Here is a 17,792-nt window from a genome sequence, read left to right as displayed (position 1 = left end):
TTGGGCAGCTCCTATGACCACTAAGCCAGGAGCTGCCTTTTCCACACTGAAACAGAGGTGCAGGCAACCTCCAGCAGCTACTAATAGCAAAATACACACACCAAAACATGCACTGAGGGAACACATAAGTGACAAAATGCACACATGTTCAATATTCTGTCATGTTATATTAATTTAGGATACTGCAAATAGATTAGAGCAATTTAGGTTGGTGAAATCTATGTAAAAATTTCATTTCGTTGTTTTCATTAAGGTTTGCTTCCCCAGATTCTTTGTAGAAGCCTGAGCCTGAGGATGGCATGTGTTGAACATGGTTGTGCTGGACCTATTCCCTCCATACACAACCTTTTTCTTTTTTTTTTTGTTTTAACCAAATGTCCCCATCTCTGTGGGAGAGGCAGGGCTATCTGACCTTGTGAGACCTTCAGGTCCTCAGAAGCCTCCTCCTTCCTAGGTCATTTCCATTCCAGTGATGCTGCCTTACTTCTGCCTGCCATCTTCCAGACCCACCTCCAGCCCAGCCTCCCTGGAGGCTTCCCCCTCTTCTGTTCTCCCCTTCACCCCTCAGGCAGCCACACCAGAGGAAATTAGGAAATCTGTGGGGTTGGTTCCCCAATTCGTTTTTAGCAGCTAATAAAATTCCACACTAAAATGCCAAAAAAACTCCAACCATTGTCTCGATGAAATCCTACAGAACAAACCAAAGACAGACTCTATGTCAAACAGCACTAGGAAAAAAAAAAAAAGGAGCTGCCACTGAGACTCAGTTTCCCACAACTTTCTAATGCTGATCTATCCAGCTAATACCAAGCATGTGGCTCTAAGCAACACATTATGAAGGTGTAAGTTTAAAAAAAAAATTTCCCAAACTCAGAAGGATGCTTATTTTACCTTTCACTGTGAAGGAACTAATGATTTGTAATGTATTTAAACTTCCTGACCAAAAAGCTAAGCAAAATCCCGTCATTGTTCTGTCTTCTTTGTTCTCCATGCTTACAGAGAACCCAAAACCAACTTATCACACTTCCTTCAGCTCAGAGGTATACATCTCCATGTTATCAAACAGCCCCGAGTTCCATAACTTATGCTTTAAATGAAAAAGTATAAAATGTATGCAAATACACACTCTGGTGCAAGTCCAGCTCCCTTACCTTGTGCAGAGAATTCAGACTGGGGAGCAAAGTTGCCAAGCTCTGTTTCTGAGTCCATCACACTGTTGTTTGGCTTACCACATACATTCAAACGTTTCTCAACTAAGTCTAAATGATTCTTATAGTCCTGATCTGTCAGGCCTCCCTCAAGCACCTTTGAATGAGGGGAATGCCTGCGTCCCAAGCACTCATTTCCCTTCAGTGAAAAGCCACGAGAATTCAGGCCAAAGGCACTCTCCAAGTTTCCTTGTTCCCTAGATCTACTGATGTGCTTATTAGATCTAGCACTGCTTTGGTTAAAACGCTGCCATCGCTTTTTGGGTGCTACGTGATTTATATCATTAGACTCATCACCAAGAGAGCTCTCACTATTTGCCTCTGAATCCAAGTCTGGACTCTCCCCATTTTCAGCAGAAGTGCAGCTCTCAATATTTCTACCAGCTTCAGGTCTCCTTCCAATACGATCTAAATTGTCATCAGATAAACAGGCAGAGTCTTCATCAGTTGAATGTTCTGTTAAATCAACAGACTCTTTCCTCTCAGTATCTTCTGCTTCATTACCTAGAGGACTGGTAACCGAACCGTGAACACGGAATGCATGTTCTCCTGAATCTCTGGATAACCGACTTAGCAACTTACTTGGCCCTCCTGGTTTTAAGTCCTTTCTGTTTGAAACTGTTTTATCTCCAAGCTTTGATGACTGCTTAGATTTTGAACAGTTGCGTTTGGACATGCAATTTGTGCCGTTTGTCCCAGAAACAGCAGTACTCGTGGGCTCCCTTTTACTAGTACCAATCCCCGTCAACTTGGTTGGAGGATTGCATGAAAATGAGGAGTTGCTTATAGCCAAGTTTGTATTTACTGTTTCCTGGACACAATCTCCATTTTTTTCTATTTTATATGCAGGACCTACAATAGACAAGGACTTCAGACCACTCGCAGAATTGCTTCCAGAACCATCAGCTGTGCTAGTATTTCGAAATGGGAGTATATTTTGACCAGTCATCAGTTGCTGCTCTTTTGTCTTACTGTCATGCATATCCTTCAACATCATTAACAAGGTGCTGAATTTGTAATCTGGCTCAATAGGTAACCGACCATGACCAGAGGCAGAAGAGAAAAGTAAGGGTACTGTGGCCTTTGGAGCACCAGAGTCACTAGCATCATCATTCATGGACCGGTAAGACAGCTCCTTCAGTTCTGACAAGACATGTTTCACCACAGCCGTTTCTATTTCAGCAGAATCCCTGGGTTTCTCACGCATGTTGTTTAACAGTTTCTGACCATCAACTTTTCCGCTTCTCTGAAGAGAATCTCTCTGAAGGCCAGAGAAACCTTTGGTATCAGAAGAGCAGCGATTCACCCCACCGTCCTCTTCTGCAAGAGAAGTCTCCAACCCAGCAATTTTTTCTTTATGTTTGCATTTTATACTCCTGATTCGGGGCAGTTTCATGCTTTTCGGTTTTAAGATTGCTTGATTTGCAACAGCAGGCCAGGAGCTGTCCTTGGAAACACTTCGGGGAGTAGTGTGCTTGTTTGCTAGGGAAAGATTGTAATTTCTCACATCTGAAGAGCACTCAAGAGCTGTCAATGACATCTCAGCATCAGAGAAGCCTACTTCAAGCTCCCCATCTGCAAATCCAGCATCAAGTCCACTGGTTACTGAACGCCCCAGAGGTTTGCGATCTCTGTATGACTTCTTCCGGGCCCTTCTGTTGCTCTTCTGAGAAAGATACATGGAAAGCTTAATGTTTCCACTTGACGTCATAGGAAATTCCTTCTCCACTTTATCTGAAGAATCACTAACTTCAAGAGCGCTAGAGGCCCTCTCTGAACTTTGGTCCATGGTATCTACATCACTGTTTCCACCATCTGAGAGGGAAGAGGATGAATCTGACTCAGTTTGCTTTTTCTCAATACCGGTATCAGATGCAGAATAGTGTATTTGTAATTTGGAACTGCACAAAATGCCCAGGGAGCTCTTCTCTCTCTCCAAAGACACACTGGAAAACAAATCCCCTGGGAGCGTGTTCTTCAGAGCATCGCTTTTACGTTTCTCATAGTCCGGTTTCAAAGTTGTCTTTTCAAAACTTCTTTCTCCAAAGGAGGAAAGCAAATGGTTTTCCCTGGTGCTACTGGATGCTGTTAGGCTGTTGGCAATCCGGCGAAGTTCATGAGATGCGTGTTTATCTGGTAGGTCCCCAACAATTGTGTTTCTAACTATGCTCTCTGGCGTTTTTTCTTTGATTTCTCCCCTAGATGCTTCCCCTCTTGCACCACTCTTTTTTACTCTAGTCCTTTTTCTGCTGTCAGAGCTCTTTTTCACATGTGGCTTAATGTGCAATTTTCCTTTTTCACTGACTGGGTGTCTGGAGTCAAATGCCAAGGATTTAAAACAGCCATTCAGCTGCCTGTCCCTTTCTCCTCCAGGGCCATTGGCATAGTATTCTGACTGCGATTCCTTCTCGCTGTCCAGCTCGCTGGAGTTCTGGCTGCATTTTTGATCCTCTGGCCCCCCAAGAAGAATGTCTTCTGCCTGTCCAACACTGACTTCCCATTTAGCCATAAATCTTTGAGGAACCTTAAAGTTGGAGGAGACAAAAAAAGACGAAGAAAAATTTGATGAGGTAAGCAACAACATAACAGTGAGATAGAGACACACAAGGCACAGAACAGTGACAGTCCTGCACTTTGCATCTTTAAGACAATCAAATGGATTCCCAGAGACTGCCTAGCAGACACAGAAAATACTTCTCCTGGGTAAGTACCCTCCACTCCTGCTGAGCCTAATAAAAATCCCTGTGCATTCCCAAAACAGAAAAAAGGTCCCTGTAAGCACAGGTCTCCCAGGAACTAGATGCCCTGGCATCCCAGCACACCCTGAACACAACAGTCTGTAAAGGGGAATGCATATGGTATGGATCCCTGGCACAGAAATGCAAAGCAACAGCCAACAAGCCTCTCAAGGCAAATGCAGCATCATTTGCCTTAAAATATTTGAGCAGACATGTTTGCTTTTTTGCTCATTCTTGATTCTTTCTGCATCCCTTGAACTCAGAGCACAATTCAATCTTCCCTCTCCATCAACTCACCTTGGTACAAACATGAAATCCAGACACACATCTAAAATGTAAAATGTAACAAATTTAAGACATCCCTTACCTAGAAGTCTCCCAGCTCTAACTCTGTACCTTTAGTATAAAACAAAAAGCACTTTCCATACTGGACAGGAACCTCTGCTAACATCTAAAAACAGCAAGAAACTTGTTTCTTATCTCCCTGTGTTGCTCTTGGCTGCACAACAGCAAATCAAAGGCTTCACAACTGCTCCTAAAATCAAAACCCATTCCAAGGCAGGAGGAACAACTCAAGTTTCTGACACTTTTCCTTTAAAACAAACCCCACACCAAGAAAATTTCATCTCAGCAGATTAAAAAGTTTTACAGAGCCTGGTAGCAAAGCAGCCAAATACTCTCAGCTTTGCATCAGATCTTGGCTTCCAGGGATGCAAACCTGGACGTTTATGCAAACAACAAACATCTGATTCTCTCTGCTGCTGTCACACTGGTGTTGCCATTTACATATAGGACAAGACTCTAGTCATGGAGCATTTCTATGACCAGAAAAGTTACTTGGGAGCATGTAACTAGTTGCTAGGGGGCTGTGAACACAAGGAGAAAAGTCCTTAGGGAAGACAGTGAACATGCCCTTGGAAAAGAAAAAACAAATGAAAGCATTACACCTGGGGACTCACATCTGCAAGAGCATATTTCACCTGATGGTTTTGCACTAACATAGGTTAAGTACATAACTGCTAATAAACCTCTTGGAAAAAGAGAAAAAGGAAAACCAGACACCATTGTCTAGTATGACTATCTGCTCTCTTACAGTAACGCAGTAACCTCTGTACTACTTCACTTCAGCAATTCTAAAAAGTTAATTTCTCCAGTCACCTTCCTAAAGATGTAGACCAGACCCCTGTGTCACGTTACATTGTACTGGCTACAACTGCTCCAGGCTGTTATGTTTGGAAACACAGATGATGCTATGAGCCACAAAACTCATTCCCACAGGCTCACTGACAAAGCGTTTTCCAAGTCAAATTATAAGTCCTAACAGGTTTCTATAAAGAGAATTACTGAAGCAGGGCTAAAAACCCCACTGCTTTATCTCAGTCGGTGATCTAGTGAAGCGTGCAACTCCACCTCGGCTTCAGATCAGCCAAAAGAGGCTGCCAGAGAGCACAGGAAGTTTATTTAGAAGCATGCTGTAATAGACATCAGGAGAGGGCTGCGCCACTGAACACACCGATGGAGACCTGACTCTGCCTCTCCAAGCTGTCCAGGGCAACAAAAGCAGCAGGCCACACCCCAGCATAAAAGAGCCTAGAAACTCCTGGCAGCTTATAAACTATGCTCATTGTAAGGATGTAAAGAACCACTTCCCTGGCTGTGTTGCAGTCACTACCACAGAAGAAAGCTGTCAAAGTGCATTCCAGGCATAAAGGAATACTTTGTACTGTGCAGATTCAAAGAATCAAAAATATATTGGAGAAAACAGATCTTTCACCTTATGTTTGTAGCCTTTTTCCTTTTGCTTTCCTCTTCTCCGAAGAACAGGCAGCTCTTCAAACTGATGTCTTCCTTCAAAGAGGACAATAGCTTTCCCAGCAACCCAGGTTTTCTCTGAAGGTTCTCCTAAGGCATCCACATAGTACTCTCGGTATGGTCTCCGATTGGAAACTATTTTGAGAAATGTAACAGAATTAACCCCTTGCATATAACAGAATAAAGACAGACGAAGAGCATCACAGAAAGCAGTAGCAATTTGCCAGTTAATTTTCAACTGCTTTTTGCTTAATAACATTTCCACATGAATGCCAGTTCTGGGGATTTCTAGTCAGAAGTCACAGAGACCCCTTTGATCTCTGCTTTCTATGTTCTGTGTTGCTACACTCTATTTCTGAATATTTTTTTTTTCTTACAAACAGTTGACTAACAGGTCTAAGATGGGTCATCTTCCTAGAGCAAAGACTACATTTTGGCTGCAAAAAAAATGCAAAAATATCTTTTTTTTTTTCCTTGAGACATATAACATACTAGGCAAGACATTTCTTTTTTGCTACTCCCTGATTAATGATTAAACAGTCCAGTCCACTTGACCGTTGCAAAAAGGCAACAGTGTGCCGGCAACACCCAGAAATGACATCTTTCTGGATAGGATTTACTCATACAGGTTGAACCTCCCCCACCACAATATATCCCATCTTCTTCAATGCTTTGCTACCAAACAAACTCTTATTTAGGACATAAAACATTAACAGCAGCATCTACGTAAGTACACACATGCACACCCACTCTACAAGGACTGGTGCAACATGACAAAATGTTAGTTGTAATGAGTATCTCCATACTTTGGGCATGAAGGTGCAGAGCAAGAGAAGAAACTCAATCATAAGGGCACAAAGATTTTTCAAAGGTGCCTTTTGTGTGAACAGATATGGTACAATTAAGAACTGAACCAGTACTGGGTGTGCTGGTGAGAAAGGACAGGTTACAGGCATTAGAACAGAGCAAACAAGGCTTGAACAAGGGATATAAACTTCTCCCAGCGTTTCACTGCAACGTGTGCTCCACATTCTCCTGGGAACACCTTCACCCTCTGAACATGTAGCCTACAGTTTGCAGCCCATTTGGTTTGTGCTGCCTCTTCCAGGAGTGCCAGCACAGTGCTGCAGCTCGGCCTTTAGCGATGAAGACACTGAGATTCTGACCAAGACCACTGAAAGAATGACAAATAATGACCTGGGCAACATCAAACTAAGGGCAAAGATGACAGACTTCATCTGTCCCATTCACAATACCAGGACTCAAGCCACTGAGCCTCAGTCTTCCAGCTCCAAAAATCTTCCAGTCAAGAGCTTGCTGAGAAAAGGCAAACCGCTTTAAACAAAACACCATGCTTCCAACCCAAGAGGAGAAGAGGTTTTTGCACAAGTGATGAGTTTGAAGCGACCTGCCTTGTTTTGAAGGGCTCGTTCCCATGGCAACAGGAGAGCCAAGGCAGGAGGACTGTGCTTCCTACAGCGCACACAGAGCCCCAGCAGCTCCCCCTGCCCAAAAGCACTGGAGTTCAGATCCACCCATTCTGCCACTGCGGCATCGGGGAGGGGAGATGAGCAGATTACATACAGCCACAACTGGAAAATGCAATTTTTCCCAGAGCTCTATTGGTTTGAACAAGGATAAAACATGATGGGAGAGTCTATCGTGTAGCTGGAGATCAGACCTTGCTGGAATTTGTTAATAGCATGTTTCCTCCCTGCAGAATTCCTTTATTAGAAATCCTCATACACAGGCTGAGAGGGGATTACTGGACAGCTATATACATTAAATCCTGTCCAAAACTTCATGGGGAGGGATGCAGGGGGAGAACATGTGTCTGGCATACCTTCCGGCAACATCTTCAACAGGAATTTGAGAGCTCGAAAGGGACTATTTAAAACAGCACATTCGGTATTATCTAGAATCAGGATGAATGCCTCCCAAAGGATGAAGGGAAAGGTGGAGAAATAGCAAGACGACTACAGCAACCAGACTTGGGGATGATGTGAGCACAATGTAGGAAAAGCTACTTCATGTCTCTAGAGAAACAGCCGAGGGCTCTGAGCTGATGGCCACTTGAAAAATGTCTACTTGCTCTCGCCACTTGGTTCTTAGGCTGGCAAGGGCCACAAAAACTGGAGACAAATACATCAGTGAGTGGCAACCTCACCAGTCTACAGAGCTGTCAGTGGCAGATGACACCAGCTCAAGGGGTTTCCAGTTGCCCACAGAACAAAAAGAATCAGAAGGGGAAACCAGGAACAAATAAATAAGCCTTTCCATTTGTGGCAGTCTCCCCATGGCAGATAGCATGATCCTAAAAGCACTGTGAGAGCCTTCAAATGAGCTGCAATTTCCAAACCAGCACTTCCCCTCTGTTCTCTCCACCACTCACCTACAATTCGCTGCCTTGAGCTTGTAAGATTCTCTTCCTTCCTGGCTCTCCCCTATGTTCATGCATGCACAGCTCTGTCTTATTTCCCCCATCTCTTCCCCTCATGCTCAGCTGGCTCTTAGTCTCTCTGACACACTATGCCCTAAACTTTCACACACACAGCTCCATCTCCACGTTTTTCCGATATTTCCCCATAAACAGCCCCTTGCTTCCTTGTGCCAAACAAGGCCAAAAAAAATTTCACTTCCTCTCACACACTCCCACCATACCTTCAGGCATTCAGCAGCTACACTGTGCTACCCCACACACTGCTTCTCAGCCTCTCCAACCTCCCATTCTCCAAGCCTGGCCGACTCCCGGTATCCTCACACACTCCAGGCTTCCCAGCTCTGCTTGTCCACCCGTTGCACACCTCTGTCCTCACCTCCCCGATCCACCTCCTTTTTCTCTGCAACCCTTTTTCAAGAGGCTGCTCTTTCTTCTGCACTGCCCTGAACTCAGCCCAGCTACTCATCCTTCCTATACTCTGGGAAGAAAAGCCTACATGTCCAACAGCTATCTGTGCCACTTCCACCAGCCTCACCTCTGTCTTCTTCCTGTCACCTCCCTGTTCTAGGTCTACTTTATAGATCCAGGTCTTCCACTGTACAGTCTATTTCTTCATACCTTTCAAGGGCCAGAAATGTTTTTTAAATTAATTAAAAACTGCAGCACCCTACCATACACAATGCCTCCACTTTGTGGTCTGAGTAGATACAGTACCTTTCATTTTTGAGTGACAGTCCAGCACTGGGTCATGACAAATTGTGCATGGCCACCATGGGCGTCTGTTGAACTTGGCCCAAACAAGATCCCCAACTTCATACTTCACTGGAGTAGGTTTCTTCTTGGCTCGGATCTTTGGGGAAAAATCAGAACACAAGAAATCACTAAAGCTCCAGATGCTTTTAAAAGAGATTTGCCTCCCCCCTGTGTGCAGATTACATCTGGCCACCAGAGACATTTACATTAAAAAGCAAGTCATGATTTTACTTAGTGGCTCCTACACCTTCAAAGAACATGATGGTTCTCCCCATCCTTCTGAAAGAACATAACAATAAAACAGGGTTTGAGGGGGGTTTTGTTATTTTTTAATAAGGAACATGACCTCTGGTAAATGACTGCACTCAAACTTCACACAATTAAGTAGGTAAATATTTGGAGTCACTACTAGCCCCCATTACTTCACTAACACCATTTTGTTAATTTCAAAGGTTGCAGTGTACAGAAGTAGTAGTAGTAAGAGACAATGAAATATTCCTGACTGGAAGAAGGTGATGAGAACAGCAAAATAAGTGTTTACCAACTGGAAAAAAAAGAAAGAAAGAAAGAAAAAAGTTGGTATGTACAAGCTAATAACTTCCCTGCTTCTCAGATGTGCTCAGGAAAAAGCTTCACCATAAAGTATTTGAAACCAAAGGCAAGTACAATCAGAAAAAACCCGTATGTCCTGATTTTTAGTTTATATGAGCAGAACTGCCATTGCTCCGCCCCAAAACTACAGAGCAGGAGAAAGGGAGCACAGTCATCCCCCCTCTAGGAGATGGACACAGACTTTGCCTGTCTCCAAAGCCCGCTTGCAAGTACCAACTCTGTAGAAACAGACATCTGAACCCACCCTGCTTCCCAGGGCTACGCAGCCATGACGAGAACATCAAAATCTTTCAACACACAAAAACCTAACGCTGCTTAATGCCAATTTTGCCTCGCTATCAAACAGCAGAGAGCAGATCCCATGTTGTTTGCTAAGTACGCACACTCTGGCTGGGCAGTGCACTACCAGCAGGACCTCTGCCAAGAAGAGGATTCAGGAGCTCACTGGCATTATGACTAATTGAGCCAAGACGGGGTACAATAGGTTTTCACAGGATACAGGAGTCCCCATGCCCAGCTGTGAGGTATCCTGCTTGTTTACCAGCACCAGCCAATGACACGTCCCAGACGGGTTCAGCATTTTAAGAGCTCTAAGTGCTGCAGGTATTATTCTTGCCAATAAGCATCAGCAATATGCTCCTCATTAAAGCTGTCATAGTACAAATACGCACCTTCTCACTTCACTTCTGTCCTGCTCACCACCCTTCCCGAGGCGTGTCTCTTGCAATTCACAGTTCAACATCCCAGCAACTAAAACGCACCAGACCTCTCTAATAAAAAGGTATATTCCGCTTCAGGTTGAGTTTTATGGGTTTTCATGTGGTTAAAGAAAATACAAAAGGATAAACTCCTCTGTTACATGAAAAAAAAGCAGGTAATGATGTTACAGACTACATTGCTGAAATTCTTCTCACTCAGTCATCAAAAGCCACGCAATAACTTATCGCTGAGCAGAAGCTCAGGAACAGGGAACATGAAGGAGCACCAGGCAGGGGGCTGCAGACCCTCTGCTCTGCCACTGCCCAGCTGCAGCCTCCATGCCTCCACTGGACCACAGACACAGGCTTTCCGGAACAAAAAAAATGCATCCATGAGCATGGGAACCAAAGATGCTGCCTTCACTGGTGCTTTTAAAATGCGGATGCACTTTCAGATGCAAAACCCCCTCTTTTTTTTTGGTCCATTTCCAGCTTGTGTTCTTGTTGTAAATGTGACTTTTGCCTCAATTTTTTTTTAAACACATTTTTCAACTCTAGGTTTTAAGGGGCATATATATATTGTAACTAACTTATCTCAAATGCAGTGCATAGTACACACACAATGTATGTGCATCCTACTCACCACTGTAACCTGAGCACAGTCAGCTGGACAGAGCAGTAAAACTATGCTGGAGATTTGCCAAAGCCATTCATGCTGATCCACCTGAGGGACACCCACAAGCCCTGCCTAGAGGCAAGTCTGCATTTAAATCAACTCTTTGTCACCCTCTAATACCCCACACAGACACCTGAGCCTGATGAAAACATGGCTTTCAAGAAACTATTCAGACAATGCTTAAACAGTTACCTCTCTTTCCGCAGCTATTCTCATTCCTCCCCAGTTTGCTCTCTCCCTTCGAAGGCACTTGCAGTCAGATGTTGGCCTCATCATCACCCACCACAAAGGCCCCACCAGTGGGGTCGAAGAGGCAGATCAGGAAGCACACCATGTTCTGATGCCCCGAGGAAGAGCCCTGCGACAGGACACGCTGCAGCAGGTCACTGTCTTGCACTGTTTTCTCTCTGCTCCCCCTAAATCCCCACCACCTGGCCAGAGATGCCCTCACATTAAAAAAAAAAAACTAGCAGAGAAGTGAAAGCAGCAGTTATTATAATTTCCAGGTACAGTAAGTCTCTTCCTTTAAACTCTGCTGCATGATGCCAGAATTGCAGCCCCCAAAGCATGTATTTCTTGGATCAGAATACAACAAATTTCATTCCTATTACAATTACCATTTACTACACCAACATCAAACTGCTAATATATCCTGATGGACAAATTCAAATTCAGCCCTGCAGAATTTGAGTCACCTAATGGTGACTTTTCTGTGAGCTAGGGAAAGCCCAAGTTTTTTAAACACAACAAACTTCAGATGTAATCCCTACATATGGTCAGAGTACTGTTTACCTACAGAGCATGGAAATGTTCCAAGTGTTTAAATAACAACAAAACTTGTGAGCCACTGCATACCAGGTAGGTACCATGTTGTAACTCCAGTGGAGATACACTGAAGAAATTCAAAGCAGGTAAGAGACTGGGTTAGTGAGGAAGGGAAAGACAGTGCCTTGTGCCATCGCTGAGCAACATCACATTTTTTGTATTGTTAGATGTTCTCCTAAAGGAAGCAAGTACTGTCTACTTTGTTATCAACTGTTTGGCATTAACTTGCTGCTGTTCAGATGGGACAAGCTACAGCCTAAACTCTAGGCAATATGCAATATGTCAGATCGCTTTGTCCTATTTTTGGAGAGAACAAGAATGCTATCTTGCAGATGTTTTTAATCAAACCCTCTCCACCAATGCAAGACCCTAAATGATCACTGATCACTGAGGAAGGTCACAAGCCGAGGTGCAGCAGAAGGACTATACAAACACTTCTACCTTGAAAACCACCTCCTGAATTTGTACTATGCCAAACACACCAGTCTTTGCAATTCACTAAGTGAAACTGAGCACCAACTTTTGGCTATTTCATGAGAAAGCCTGCTTTCTCATAGACAAGACAACTACACAAGCAGTATCTCCACCCTCCTGAAATTCTCACCATAAGGCAAATACGCAACATATAGAAACACAGAATCATTTAGGCTGAAAAAGACCTTTAAGATCATCGATCAAGCAAAGAAGGCTTATATTTCTAAGTGATTATATTATTGTACACATACTGTCGGTCCTCGACTGTCTCTCTCTGATCTTCTTCCCTTTAAACTAACCACATCATTAAAAAGTGACAAAAATAACACTTATCCAGTAACCACTCTGGCTATGTCACTTGAAGCTGCTGTTCAATCCATTAATCTTGCTGGAAGAAGTGGCACAAAGCACAAGTCCATGAAGACACACATATGCTGAAAGCCACGGGGTGCACCTTTCCTGCAGCACTGGTCATCTCTTAACAACTAGAGCAGTCCCATCATCTCCAGCGCAGCATGGCACAGCTGCAGACACCCCATGTGCCCTAACAGCAGGACTGGGGATGTGACCATCTTGGCTGAGCCACAATAAGACCAAACTGCCCACAAAGGGGCAGAAATATATATTGTTACAGGCCAAGATTTTTAATATCACGTACCCAAAGAGTCTAGCTGTCCAGAGTCCAAGCGCCTAGCTGCAGCCATCGTAGCCCTGCACGCTTCAAATTCAGACCTGCTTTGGAAAGCTATCATGGAAATGCTTGGCCAAAATAGCCCTATTATAGTTTATTCCTGACTTAATTATAAGCATGGCATAATTCAATGAAGCAAGGAACAGAACATGCTTTTGGAGAAAGGCTGGAACAGCAAAAGAGATTGTGTGTGAGAAGGATGAAGAAAAGAAAGAAGGAAGCCACTGACCCCCAAGAATAATGGAGGAAGATCCTGCCAAGCCTGTTTCAGGCAAGAAGTGGACAGAATCAAAGCCAAGGAAGAAAATAAAAGGAGGCGGCACATCCAAACAATAATTAAACAAAACCGTATAAGCAATGATACTAATAGCCTTTTCCGCTGAGCATGCGGACAGAAGCGCAGCAGATAACCTGCCCAGGGCCCTGCAGCAGGAGCACAGGATATCTCGTGAGCAGATCTCACCACACCAGTAGCTGCCAGGTAAGTCACACCCCGCACACGAGCCGGCACATACCTCAGCACCAAGGGCAGAAGGCAACAACAAGTCTGGCCCATCAGCTTCCAGTGCTCTCTTCAAACCTTCTCATTCCTGGAGCAGCACCTCTCATGCTTCTCTCCCTGCAGTCCATCTACCCCCAGGACTGCCAACAAGCTGTTCCCAATACCTACTTCTTATTAGTTAGAACTGGAAGCCTGGTCAGTCCACTGTCTTCCCCACCACCACCTTTTTTTCCTTAAAGTTCAATGACCATTAGTTTTTTCCCTGAACAGGATGAGATGACATGTAGTTTACCTAATTCCAATGAGCCACCAACCCACCCCCAGATATGGCTGAACTGGCTGAAGATCAACAGCTCTCCATACTGGGGGGGGGGGGAAACACAGGACGGGACAGGGACACACCTAACAAAGCAAGCTTGAGGGAGCGATGACATTTGAAGGCACCTGGATCAGCCTGTGCCAAACAGTCTGCTTGAAGTAGTATCCATTAACACAACCAACCACACGGTTGGTGTCACATCACAGGTGTGCCGTGCCTAGGACGTGACACTCCCAGCTCCTGCCATTTCACCATCGCACAACAGGTTACTCACCCTCTCCCCTTGCAAAGGAGGGGCAGCAACCAGGGCAAATTCTCGCTATTAAAAGCATTCCCAGAACTAACCTGGAAGGGCACTGCTAAAGCTATCCCAAAAGTTTTTTGCGAGATGGTGCTTCCCTCCAACTAAAGTTCAACCTCACTGAGTTAACTTGCAGTTAAGACAAGGCAGAGCAGCTTCAACCTCAGCTCTCTGAGCTCAGGCTTATCCTTCTGTCCCAAGTCCATACAGCTCCTATCACAGGTCAGGGCGGGGGGTAGCAGATCCTTTAACTCCAGTCATAGAAATAAAGCGGCGATGGCTGCAACTCTCATACAGTGACTGCTGCTGACAGTCAGAGATAGTTGAAAGTATAACTCCTACCGCCATCCTGCTCTTAAGGATGGGAGGGTGGAAAGAAGTCTAAGTGATCCACTGTTCATTATTTCACTCAGCTCCAACATTCATGCACTGAGAAATGAATGAATACAGATAGAAGGAAAGACGACAGGAACTGGGAAATAATCTTTGCTTCTGACTGTTGCATGGAAATATAAAAAGAAGATGAGATTAAGAACAACACTGAAGCAAAGTCAAGAACTGAAATTAATAACTGCTTGTGATGAAAGCCAAAAAAATAAATTCTCATTAGCAAAGATTCTTGTTTTAAAGAAGCTTTTCTGAAATCAAAACCAAATCGGTCAAAAAAACATAAAATGGAAAGAAAATTAAATTATATCTACTTCATAGCTTAAGAAGTATTTGAAGCCAAGCAAAAAGAGGTCAAAGTTTCCTCCGTACAAAGTAGCATTACAAAGCATATGAGCTTTAAGCCTTTACAGAGAGAGGCTGCGGTGCTGAACCTGCACTCGCGCAGGCAGAGCAGCAGCCCTCCGTGCTCCACTATGAGAAAACTTACAGGAATAAATCCCTGCAGAGGGAAAGGGGTAAGCCTGACTGGAGTGAGTATTTAAGAAAACCCACCCAAACCACAACACCTGCACGGCGTATCTGCTGAAACCATCACCTCCCTCACCAGAGGTGTCATCACACTGGCACTTAACATTATGGCAAGCTTCAAGTCAAACACAGAAGTCAGAGAAGCCTGCTGGAAACCCACAGGCAGCCTGCACTGCTGGGGACCAGGGACATGCTCTTTGTCCCACCACTGCTCCAGTCTTCCTTTGGCTTCAGCACTGCAGCGAAAGCCAAACAGGCGTCTGACCTACATTCCTGTCTTAAAAAGTATACTACCTCTTATCTGGGACCATTATCACACAGAAGTGTTAAATACTCACTAATTAAATATTCACTGGCAAAAAATACAGCAGAGATTATGATACAAGCCAAACTTCTGTTATCTACATGCTTGTGGATATTTGTTGTCTTTGGCTAGTTTTTAGTACCCTTTTCCAGGCTGTGGCAGCCTACAAATGCAAAGGGTGCTACGTACATATGAACTACTGTGAAAGGTTAAAATAAAGAGAGCTGATTGCACTACATTGGGTAAACTCATGTATCCTGAAGCATCTGTATCAAGTTCAGGAGTTAAACACACAGATTTTAAATAAAGAATGTACTGATGCGAGAACACCAAAGCCTCAGACACCAAGACAACTGGTTTAAGAGCATCTCTGTTTCACTGCTTTCTTAATGGAGATAATTTTCTTTATGGATTGGGTAGAACAGCAGTGTGATAGAAAGCTTTGGCACTTCAGCATCCTAATAACCAGAAATGCATCCGACAGCAAGATTTGAGGAAGGCAGGAGGAGGAAGTGGGAGAGAGGGGTATGATCTCACCCAGATCCCTGGTGGAGAGAAATCCACAGACATACAAACATACAGAAGATTTCAAATCACTGCCAGGAGCCTGAAACAGAGGAAAAACTCTCATGCTTGCTTATCTGCATACATTTTAAATGATAAACCAAATTCTCTTTAAATCTGGCTCTCTTAATCAGCACTAATTGTTTCAAGCAAGAGAGGAACCACGGGCATTACCAGAACTTTGCTAAATCTCACAAAGGACAAATATCAACAAATATCTTACGTCAGAGAACCAGCAAAAAAAAAAAATCAAACTGAAACCAGGTCATCAGATCTACCCCCTTTTCAGCCTTACTTTTGTGCTCCTTTATTTCATCAAACAAATTGTTCACAAGCAAGACATCTGATAAACGCAATGTTCATTTTCAGAAATGAAGTTTCTAAATCCATGAAATGAAAAACAGATTCAAACTGTGCAAAGTTAAACTTGGCTATTCTAATTTATATATGTAAACCATATACATTACAGCTTAAGCTGTAACCAGAATGAAGCAGTACTAGAGAACAACATGTACATGCAGTGCAAATAGTGAATACTGTATTAGAACCTTAACAGCTAAAAATTGGGACTTTGGGTTGAATTAAATGTGTAACTACTAATACTTGCTGGTTGGTTGTTTTGGGTTTTTTTAATTCCATGGGCTTCTTTAAAAGCAACAAACATTTAACCAGGGCTTGCAAATTTAATCTTCTGCAGAAATTATTATTTGCCCACAGGGCAAGGTACAACCTTGGTACAACCAAGGTACAACAAGGTACAACCACAAGGTACAACCCCACTTTGTTAGTCTGAATGCAAAGATGCCACTTACGCAAGACCATAACCTCCTCAAAACGAGGTGGTATTCAGCATGCAAATCCCCCCTGCCCAATCTGAATCCCTACTAAAAATGAAATCAGAGTTTTTGAACACTAGCAGTGCAATAAACTTGTCTTGTTCTTATTTATTTCTTGATATCCATACATAGAGCCATGACCTGAGGAAGGTTCATGCTTCAATCACCACGTCCTGCAAACTTACGCTTCAGAGCAGCTTCCTAACCTTTATGTTGTGAATCCAGCTTCCTAAACATACTCCCATGCATACTGTGAGAGGACAGCCAACTAAAATTAAGAGGAATCTGACTTGTTTCACTGCTGCTATTTAGAAATCTGTGGGCAGTCGCCACATTAGCCAAAATAGTAAGAAGTCTGAATAGGTGCTTGGGAAAACCAAACAACAAAGTAACATCAGGGCAAGCGGAGGAACTATTAAAAGGGAGATAACCACCCTGCTCCTCGCCCTTCTCACATTAGGCAACAGGCAAGTTTCTATCTTTCCACCAACAGTGGGAGGGAAAGTCATGAATACACTCCTCCAAACAAGAGGAATACGGAAGCTTCAAGCAGGGCTCTGGGCGAGAGCCTTGCTGCATGCCCAGCACTGGAGGCCCTACAGGAGCTGAAAAAAGCTGGAGGTTTCCCATGTGCTGAGATACTGCTGTGCAAGGAATTCTCTGTTCGCTTTTTCCTAAAAAATACCAAACCAAAAGGCACCCCATACTTTGGCTAGTATGCAACACTGTGTTGGATTGCTCTATCCAACTCAACACTTCTGGTTTCTCACACACAAAAGTCAAATTCTGCACGTCTGAAAATGAAAAATGAGTCCCCAGTGCATTAGTTCTGATAAGTGTCTGAAAGTTAATACAAGTTACACTGTTATTTTATTACCTATAAAACTGGTTTTTTTCTGAAGACCACAGCAGTGTGAATGTGCCATCTCCAGCAGCGTTCGCAGCTGTCCAATACCATGTGTAACCCACAGAACAAGTTCCCTATCAAGAACTCAAACAAAGCTTTGCTTGGCAACCCTACCTGCTGCTCCTTACCCCAGCACTCCACCCATCTGCACCCCATGAGGAAGAGGATGGGAGGAACATGGGGAAGCCTCCAGGACCAGGGACATGCTGCCCTT

At 43.8% G+C, this 17,792-nt stretch overlaps 1 protein-coding gene across 3 annotated transcripts in view; it reads right to left on the bottom strand.

Annotated features, from left to right (window-relative positions):
* Positions 1-17,792, bottom strand: part of NSD1 (nuclear receptor binding SET domain protein 1) — a 66,107-nt gene that overhangs the window by 39,829 nt on the left and 8,486 nt on the right. The window contains exons 3-5 of one of the 3 annotated variants that reach the window (XM_075509640.1): positions 8,913-9,048; positions 5,721-5,893; positions 1,152-3,732 (exon numbers count right to left, since the gene is read on the bottom strand). In XM_075509640.1, the coding sequence (XP_075365755.1) occupies positions 1,152-3,732; positions 5,721-5,893; positions 8,913-9,048 (2,890 nt within the window). The remainder of the gene's footprint in view (positions 1-1,151; positions 3,733-5,720; positions 5,894-8,912; positions 9,049-17,792) is intronic. The other 2 variants (XM_075509642.1, XM_075509643.1) reach the window with 2 other exon arrangements.

The sequence above is a fragment of the Mycteria americana genome, chromosome 8 (genome assembly GCF_035582795.1).
Source record: "Mycteria americana isolate JAX WOST 10 ecotype Jacksonville Zoo and Gardens chromosome 8, USCA_MyAme_1.0, whole genome shotgun sequence".
Lineage (NCBI taxonomy): Eukaryota > Metazoa > Chordata > Aves > Ciconiiformes > Ciconiidae > Mycteria > Mycteria americana.
The sequence above is the reverse complement of the archived record's forward strand: the minus strand, read 5'-3'. Positions and strand labels throughout refer to the sequence as shown.